This window comes from Hibiscus syriacus, unplaced genomic scaffold (genome assembly GCF_006381635.1).
Source record: "Hibiscus syriacus cultivar Baekdansim isolate YM2019G1 unplaced genomic scaffold, ASM638163v2 tig00003725_pilon, whole genome shotgun sequence".
NCBI lineage: Eukaryota > Viridiplantae > Streptophyta > Magnoliopsida > Malvales > Malvaceae > Hibiscus > Hibiscus syriacus.
This window is the reverse complement of record NW_024061982.1, coordinates 135,872-144,397: the sequence shown is the minus strand read 5'-3', so window position 1 is coordinate 144,397 and position 8,526 is coordinate 135,872. Positions and strand designations below refer to the sequence as shown.

General features: G+C 36.7%; 3 protein-coding genes across 4 annotated transcripts; 2 read left to right on the top strand and 1 right to left on the bottom strand.

Annotated features, from left to right (window-relative positions):
- The first annotated feature begins 428 nt into the window (after positions 1-428).
- LOC120182861 (exocyst complex component SEC5A-like) lies at positions 429-2,586 on the top strand. Of its 2 annotated transcripts, none has more exons than XR_005521881.1 (8): positions 429-532; positions 660-733; positions 820-879; positions 1,004-1,196; positions 1,280-1,431; positions 1,690-1,778; positions 2,043-2,269; positions 2,403-2,586. XR_005521881.1 is itself a non-coding variant. In XM_039187714.1 (8 exons), exons 4-7 carry the CDS (start codon positions 1,065-1,067, stop codon positions 2,195-2,197), a joined length of 528 nt encoding a protein of 175 aa, XP_039043645.1. In that variant the 5' UTR covers positions 429-532; positions 660-733; positions 820-879; positions 1,004-1,064; the 3' UTR covers positions 2,198-2,241; positions 2,403-2,585. The 2 variants fall into 2 exon arrangements, 1 of the variants encoding a protein (XP_039043645.1); XM_039187714.1 differs by having other exon boundaries at positions 2,043-2,241; positions 2,403-2,585.
- Positions 2,587-4,285: 1,699 nt separating this feature from the next.
- LOC120183815 lies at positions 4,286-5,677 on the bottom strand. The gene is made up of 3 exons (XM_039188438.1): positions 5,428-5,677; positions 4,919-5,329; positions 4,286-4,836 (listed from the first exon to the last, which is right to left on the bottom strand). Exons 1-3 carry the CDS (start codon positions 5,675-5,677, stop codon positions 4,286-4,288), a joined length of 1,212 nt encoding a protein of 403 aa, XP_039044369.1.
- A 973-nt stretch (positions 5,678-6,650) lies between these two features.
- On the top strand, positions 6,651-7,716 carry LOC120183806. The gene is made up of 5 exons (XM_039188433.1): positions 6,651-6,658; positions 6,777-6,891; positions 7,018-7,107; positions 7,240-7,338; positions 7,425-7,716. The coding sequence occupies exons 1-5, from the start codon at positions 6,651-6,653 to the stop codon at positions 7,524-7,526; spliced, it is 414 nt and encodes a 137-aa protein (XP_039044364.1). The 3' UTR covers positions 7,527-7,716.
- The last annotated feature ends 810 nt before the right edge of the window (positions 7,717-8,526 follow it).

Here is an 8,526-nt window from a genome sequence, read left to right as displayed (position 1 = left end):
AAATCGTTTTCCTTTTCTTGACCAATACCGACCTCCGCCTATGGGGACGAAGATGTCAATGGATGACAAAGAAGCCTACGGGGGCTTCGTCCAGGTGGATACAATGATCAGAAGGGTTTTTGTCCCTCCTATAATGGCAGAGGTATCTTTATAATAATGAACCTTTCTCACAACATGGATTGATGACTTTGGTTTGGTAGATGACAATTAAATGTTGTGATGTTTAGCAACTGATATGCAATTTTCTCTCAGTATTAGGAGAAGACGGAGTTTTCGTTCCAAATTATTCCCAAACTCGGTGCTCTTAGTATTGCGGGTGGTACCATCAAGGTTAGTCATATCTGGGTTTCGGTTTTTTAGCTTATTTGTTCCTTGGAAGTGGAAATTAAGTATGATGTTTTGTTATTACTGATTTTGTAGGGTTATGGATGCCCTGGTCTCTCGCTTACTGCAAGTGCAGAGATTGCTTGGGTCGATGCAAGTTGCTCAACTTTTATCTTGGTGCATTCATCTCTAGCCATGCTTACCATTGGTGAGATCTGTGAAACGACTTTCTATAATTCTTTTTAATTTATGGATTCACTTTGTTATGGTTTTCTTTAAAAGAAGCTAAACAACTAATCACGATCTTCTACACTTGTCTAGACCATCAATGATAGCATTATGCGGGACAGAGGAACAGAAGCAGAAGTATTTACCTTCTTTGGCCCAGTTAAAAACTGTAGCTTATTAGGTAGGTGTTATTTTCCTCATTAACTTCCTGGTTGATCCTTAGTGTCTTTTTGAGCCATAATTGAAGAAACTTAATGTTATATTTAGGCTTTGACTGAGCCTGACTATGGAAGTGATGCGAGTTCTCTGAAGACAACTGCAACAAAGGTCTATCCACAACCTTGTATTTTAGTTTTCACATATATTCGTTTAATATAGCTAATTTCAACCACTTATCAAAATTCTAACTTTTTTTTGTTATATCATTTTTGCTTTCATCTCAAACATTTAGGTCAAAGGAGGTTGGATACTCGAGGGACAAAAACGCTGGATAGGAAACAACACTTTTGCAGATGTATTGGTTATCTTTTGCAGATCCAAAAGGAGGAGCCAGAGGGAGACCTGGAGGGAGGCCAATGAAAGACGACAGTGGAGTATGGGATGGAGAAGTGCCTGATACATGGAAACGTGTAGATAAAGCTGAGGTACTTTTTTTCCTTCAATGGATTTTTAAAAATCGAAGTGGCTATTGGATATGATTAGTGAAGCAAGAGTTCTTCTTTGATAGCTTGCTCGTTGGGTTCGCGAGATGAGAGAGTCGAGAACAGCTCTGGTGGCACAGAAGTTTGAGCGTAAAGCAACTGCACCAGCGGGGAGAGTGCTTAACACTATGCAATCGTTCCCTCATAGCGTGGACTGTGTTGATCCACTTGGACTAGGGTAAATCTTTTCAGCAACTTCTTATTAATTGATATTCATTTTTTTGTTTAGTTTAGAGTAATTCACTCTAATTCAATCTAGTTATGTCTCATTAAGATAAGACCGTGAGAGAAGTTAGTTCTATTATTAATTATTGTACTAATGTGATTACATGAATTGTTGCCTGGTATTTTTTTAGCCTTAACTGGAGTCAGTGGATCCTCAATTTCATCGGCTATAAGTTTTTCTTCTGACCTCTATGTTTTCTACGATTGGCAGAATAATAGACAACAAGACCTTCAGGTTGGTCAATGATTCATCTGAAAGCACTCGCGTTGAGAAAGATCATATCGACAGTAACGTCTGTGGTATATTTTTTTTCCTGTCTTCCGTATATTTTATGCAGATTATACTTCGTAATAGACTTTAATAACAACGTCACTCTCACAAACTGTGTATCTGCAATCTAAAATATATAGGTATTTTAGATGGGTATCACTTGTCTGAATTCCTCAATGAGCTGCTTTTCTCCCTTGAATATTTTAATTTTATACCTAAAACTCTAATGCCCGTAATTTTTCAGTAAATGAAATGCCAGTGAATTATGTAATTTGTTTAGTGAAACTTTGCAGAGAAGTTGATGTATTTCTCTGAAAATCTTGATGCAAAGTTGTTTCTGTCCCGGATACACCAAGATACACCACCTGCTGCAGACTTGGAGGCTGGAGCTCTTGCACTAAAAAACAGATCTCCAAGGGCAGACTCAGCAGAGGAAACAATTGGTTAAAGACAATTTTGAATGTTTTGTTTCATGCAAAACAACAATTGATGGTAAAGCACCTCGCTTCACTTGATTCTGGTAATACTTTAACTATGGAAGTGCAATTTTCTTATGGGCTAAAACAAATTTATTGGCATACTCTTTGCCATATAAGTTCATAGAATTTTAGCTGTTTGCAAACAGTGCTAATTTGGGGATGGTACTTGCATAGATATCGAGTCAAAACTGAAGCGAATCGAGGAAGACCCTGAAGGTTCAGGGACAGTTAACTTGTACAAATGTATGCAAGGAGTATGTTCACAGGCAGAACGGGCCTTTGAGCCTCTATTTGAGAGACATGTTGGTTAATTGCAGGTGTTGGTTTGCTTTCAAATTCATTTATGATTATGCTACTCAAACATGGGATATGATTTTGTTGTGGTAGACGTGAAGTGACGGATTCTTGTTGTTATCTAATATGTTAGTTGACTCAATGCCTGAATGCTTTACCCGAATTCCATCGTCACTGTCGTGGTTTAGATGGTATAGTTCCGACGATTGGTCGTGTCGCTAGTTTTACTCCACTGTTGCTATATAGTTGCGAGTTATTGCACATATACAGATAAGTGTAGATAGACAGTCATAAGAGCTCAATTAGGCATCTTGTAGTTACGGTCTTGGTTTTAAAAAGCGTAAAGCACCCTAAAGAGCCTAGGGTCCTAGACGCCGAAGCGCTAAGCGAAAGCGCTCGCTTTATGCACACGAAACGTCAAAAAGGCCGAAATTCACAAAAAATACATAATATTTATAAATTATCTTATAAATACTTAAATATCAAAGTGTCAATGCATATATTCAAAACTTATAAGTACTTAAACACCAAAATATAATTCTCAATTTACTTATAAGATATAAACACTTAAATACTTATATACCATTAACCATACGACTATACGAGCATATTAATCTCAAAAGATGGTCTACACCAAAAGTAGTCTAAAATGAGATGAACAAAAGTATTTTTCTAAACCCTCAATTCCTTATAACTAAAAATTTTCTAAATCGTCATCAACTCGGTCAACACCATCTCCTTCATCACTAGACACTCCAATATCTTCTTCCATCTCATCTTCATCAACTAAGCATCTACGAGATGGTCTACTAGAGATAGGATTATGAGCAGGAGATTTTCCTTTATCATTTCTCGATGGTCCAACTCCATCATTCACTACTTTTGATGCTCTAGTTAGATAACTAGGCTCATATGCACCGGAAGCGTTAGCAACATCACTCCATGTCAAATCCTCACCAACAAACACCGCTTCATCATCATCTTCCATTCTTCCCATCAACCACTCATTGCTCTCATCAATATCTTGCAAAAAGAATGGGATCGATCTCCTTACTTTTAGCTCGGCGCTCCAAGGCACGATTGAATTTTACAAACACCATGTCATTCAATCTAGATTGTGCTAATCTATTTCGTTTCTTAGTGTGAAGCTATAAGAAAAAAAACCAAAACTAGATGTTAGCAACATTATGCATATATATATATATATATATATATATATATATATATATATATATATATTTTCCAGCAATATTATTAAGAAAAAACATGTAAAAATAACTTACTTGTTGAAAAACACTCCAGTTTCTCTCAGAACTTGTAGCACTACAAGTGAGACTAAGAATCCGTATAGCAAACTTTTTCAAGTTAGGAGCCGAAGATCCATACATTGTCCACCAATCAGCTATAAAAAAAATGTAAAATGAACATGAAGCATAAATTATATTTGAGAGAATAATTAATATAATTTAAAACTTAAAATATAAAGTAGCTTTTTTTTTCTTGGTGATTTTGTTTTCCTTTGCCTAACAGCCAAGCTAATACCAAAGAGACCTTCTGCCTTTCGGTATTTAACTAACTCGTCTGAAATCTTGTCTTGAGTTTCTTGGTCGCGAACAAGCCTCAACATGCATTCATAAAAACCATTTTCAACTTCTTCACAAAGCACACCACCAACTTCATCATAAAAGATCCTCGGGTTCAAGAAATGTCCCGCAGCATGCAAAGGTTTATGTAGTTGACATTCCCACCTATGATCTATAATTTCAAAAGCTTTCTTGTAAATCATCTTCTCGATTCGGAAAACTATCACGAATTGCCTCCTTAGCTCTATCCATTACCTCATAGATGTACCCCATGGCTGGATTTTTTTCTCCATCAACTAGTCTAAGAACTTTCACTAAGGGGTCCGTCAACTTGAGAGAATAAAGTACATTCCTCCAGAACGTTTCTTGCAAAAAGTAAGACTTTATTTTCTTACCCGTGGGTTCTTTAGACCACTTGCTCGCTTCCCACTCTTGAGAAGTCACCATCTTCCTCAAATTATTTTTTTGTTTGTGGATCTGGGCAAGAGTGATGAAGGAAGTAGCAAATCTTGTGATGGCCGGTCTATGCAAGTTTCTTTGGTTTGTGAACTTTCTCATCAAGTTCACAAAACCAACATGACTATATATATATCCATTTGAGTAAATGGCCTTTTTTAAAGCATTTTTAACCCTAGGAATGTGTTTGCCAATATCCTCCAACATCAAGTCTAGGCAGTGTGCAGCACATGGTGTCCAATAGAGATGTGGTCTTTTAGCTTCCAATAACTTCCCTACAAAGTTAGAGGAATAAGATGAGTAGATGACATTAGACAAAAGATTATCAAAAGACTAAAGTTGCAACTCAACTCTTACCTGCCTTCACATAAGCTGATGCATTATCAGTCACCACCTGCACCACATTCTCTTCACCAACTTCCTCCACCATTTTATCAAGAACATGAAATAACAAATCAGCATCCTTTGAAACATCAGATACATCAAGTGACTTCACGAAGACCGAACCCTTTGGGGAGTTTACCAGGAAGTTGATGATATCTTTTAGAACAACGGAATCACGCCATCCATCCGATAGTATTGAACAACCTTTTTCTGCCCATTCTTTCTTATTTTCCACAATTTGGTTTTGAACTTCCTCTACTTCCTTGTTAAGTATGGGAACTCTTAACTCGTACATACTTGGTGCTTTTATCCCGGGGCCAAACTGTCCGATTGCTTCGATCATTATTTGAAAACTCTCATATGTTGCGGCATTAAAAGGAATACCTACATAAAAAAATATTTCCATCAGCATAAACAAAAAAAAAAGACTTCCAGCAACTTAAAACTAAAAAAAAAATTAAATATTTAATTATTTATAATACCTGCATCGTTAAACCACCTCCCAATCTCATGACAAACTTTATCCCTAAGGTTCTTTCGACATGTTTCATTGATGGTTTGTTGTCTCCCTTCCTTCCTAGCTTTGATTGCTTCTCGAGGATTAGGAGTGAAGTACATGTCTATAGGACCTTTTTGCCTTGGTTTTTTGGGTGGGGGCATCTTGCTACTACGACCGCCTATTTCAACATCTTCTTCTTCACCATCGTATTCATCAGCTTGTTGTTGGTGCATCCAGTTTTTTGCTTGCATATGTTGTTCTGCCTTTTGCCGTTTGTTTCTTCATCATGAACAAGTTTAATTCTTCCCGCACATGCTCCGGACAGTTTGGACATTTACGAGCATCCTTAAAACCACCAATCATATGCAGTTTGATCCGAAACACACCTCCCTTAAATGTTTGTCCACAAAAAGAGCATGTAAAGCTGATTTTATTATTCGGATCTTGTATTGTATATTTCCTAACCGGGTCTTCTGACCCGTTCTTTGAAGAACCCGCCTTACCCGCCATTGAAGTCATTCTATAAAAGATAAATTAAACATAAAGTCAAACTAAAATAACAAGTCAAACTAAAATAACATAAAGCAATACCAGTAATCCAGTATACAAAGTTACAAACTATACCAGTAAGGCAGTAACAACTATAAAACAGTTTAACAAGCATTTTGCTTGCCTTAGTCTACATGTAAAATTCAGCAATACTAAGTACTTAAAGAAGGATAAAGCAATAAGCTATAAAGAAGAACAGTATTCTATAAACTATAAAACACAATTTTGCAATAAACTATAAGTATATAAACAACAGAATTACGTACCGGTTGATGAAGTGCAGCAGTAGCGTGACTCGAGTGAGATGAGAGGAAGATGATGATCAAAACTTGAGTCGTGTCTCGTGAGTCAGGAGTCGTGAGCGTGAGGCGAGAGGCGTGGAAGATGATCGCTCTCTAGGAATTTTTTACCGCTCAAGCTCAACCTCAATCGTTCTCTAAACTCTTATATTATCGCTTATTTCAATCACATTTTTTTACCCTAGCCCACCTAAACTAAAAGACAATCTAAGTCTAATAATCTAATAGCCCGCTAAACCCTAAACAAGCCCAAAAATTGTATATGCTAAAGCCCAGAATCCTATCTTCTAAATTCGCGATTAAGTGCCGATTAGCGCTTTGCTAAAAGCGCTGTAAAAGCGTCGATTACTACCGCTTAATGAATTCGTAGTGCTTTTGCTATGCTGAAGCGCCAGAGGCCTCGCTCGAGTCGCTTAGCGCTTTAATCGCGCTTAAGCGGCGCTTTTTTAAACTAAGGTTACGGTGACGGTCAATATGTTGGCAGGTTCAATGAATTTGGGGTCGACAGCGGGCTTACAGCGAAGGAGTTGATACCAAAGCTTGATCTTGCTAAGAAACACATATCTTCGCAGCTCCATGTGGGTTTGCCGGATATCGAAGTAAGATATTCCTTTTCTCTCTTAATCATCTACGATAAATTTATTTCTTTTGTGGAATATTAAGTTCGTGTTAAATGTTAATATGATATATGATTTTCATATTATGGAGACCTCTCTTAAACGCAGGTTAAACAATTAGTTTCGGCTGCTATTGCTTTGAAAAGACTCGGTGCTATTCTATTTGTATTTGGCCATGGCTTTGGAGCCTTCCTCCTGGTGAGATTTTTGTTTCTCAAGAGTGATTATTTTGGTTACGTTTGAACTATGAAGTTATATGTTAATTCCACCAAGCAATTACGTTTGATTCTACTTTCGTGTCTTGTCTAATTGTTCTTTCTTTTGACGTAGTTTATGTATTTGCTGGTTAGCACTCTTATTCTCTATGACTTCTACAACTATCGACCTGAAGAGCCCCAGTACGCTGCTCTGCTCGGTGATTTTCTGCAGGTATTTGTATATCCATATCCGAAGTGTTTCCCTATGCATTACGAAATACAACATGCAAACATCATTGATTCTTTCATTAATGGCAGTCTGTTGCGCAATGCAGTGCATTATTGTTCTTCTGGGGGTTGAAGAGCTTGATCACAAAGAGGCAACTAAGGAAGAAAGTCGTGAAGCCGAAAACTGCTTAGATATATCGAAGTGGTAGCAGGTGAAAGATTGTTGATTTGCAGTGCCAGGTAATATTTTGCAGGATCATCCGTTACCGAACCAAACTTTTAGTAGTTAAGCTTATTTTAGTTATTTATTCACCGGAATATTCAAAAAATACGTTTGCAGATTCAAATATTTTCCCTTCGATTACAAGTTTAAGTTTAAAAGTAGTGTTTGACTGAATCCGTCGCTTCATGACTCCACAGCAATATTTATGACAGGCAAAATCAATTGCTCTCCCCTCCCATGTAAGCAGAATGCTTGGAATTGTTATGTAGAAGGTAGAAATGCGTGAACACGGTTGGTGTGGTATTTGGTTGTAGTGCATATAGTGAACATATTATTTGATGTTTGAGCATGATTTTAGTCAAAATTCTAGCCATAAATCCATTGCATCTATAAACTAATTTGTTATACATTATTTATATGCATTATGTGTCACATGATTTTGGTGGTCTTATTCTTAGTTCAGGATTGTTCTGTACTCGAGTCTGTTTAAATAGAGGCCTTTCAAGAACTATGTTTGTGAAGACATTATGTATGGGTTGAAGAATACCATATCTATAATCCATAATTAATATAATTTCACACGGCCCGTTGCTCTTTATTTGCTTAAGCAGGCAAACTTAGCATTATTTGTTATTTTCAAGTAAAAATACTAAAAGAAGTTCTTGAAGAGGTTGAAAGAGTGATGCAAGAATTCAAAGGCACGCTTTACAAGTCCATGGAAGATCCACAAATACACCTAACAAGTGTAAGCATTTGATAAGCCCTTTTCAATATTTTGACAATTTTTACTTGTGAGGAAATGTATAATTGATGTTGATTTAAGACCTAAATTTTCATGGATATTTGTTCAATATTAATGCTCGTGGTATTAAAATATTATTGCTCTATCTTAATCTGGATGTTGAGGTGAGTATTAGATTCAAATATGTATCTGATATAGATATGTGGTGGATTATACTTCCATACCTA

Bases quoted from the DNA above. Each gene is read 5' to 3' on its own strand.
- LOC120183806 (XM_039188433.1), top strand. The intron at 7,108-7,239 runs GTGAGATTTTTG...CTTTTGACGTAG, and splicing joins GCTTTGGAGCCTTCCTCCTG to TTTATGTATTTGCTGGTTAG. The intron at 7,339-7,424 runs GTATTTGTATAT...CATTAATGGCAG, and splicing joins TGCTCGGTGATTTTCTGCAG to TCTGTTGCGCAATGCAGTGC.
- LOC120183815 (XM_039188438.1), bottom strand. From the start codon at position 5,677: ATGCACCAACAACAAGCTGATGAATACGATGGTGAAGAAGAAGATGTT. The intron at 5,330-5,427 runs GTATTATAAATA...TTTTTTATGTAG, and splicing joins GAGGTGGTTTAACGATGCAG to GTATTCCTTTTAATGCCGCA. The intron at 4,837-4,918 runs GTAAGAGTTGAG...CTAACTTTGTAG, and splicing joins ATCAGCTTATGTGAAGGCAG to GGAAGTTATTGGAAGCTAAA.
- LOC120182861 (XM_039187714.1), top strand. From the start codon at position 1,065: ATGTATTGGTTATCTTTTGCAGATCCAAAAGGAGGAGCCAGAGGGAGA. The intron at 1,197-1,279 runs GTACTTTTTTTC...CTTCTTTGATAG, and splicing joins AACGTGTAGATAAAGCTGAG to CTTGCTCGTTGGGTTCGCGA. The intron at 1,779-2,042 runs GTATATTTTTTT...GAAACTTTGCAG, and splicing joins TATCGACAGTAACGTCTGTG to AGAAGTTGATGTATTTCTCT.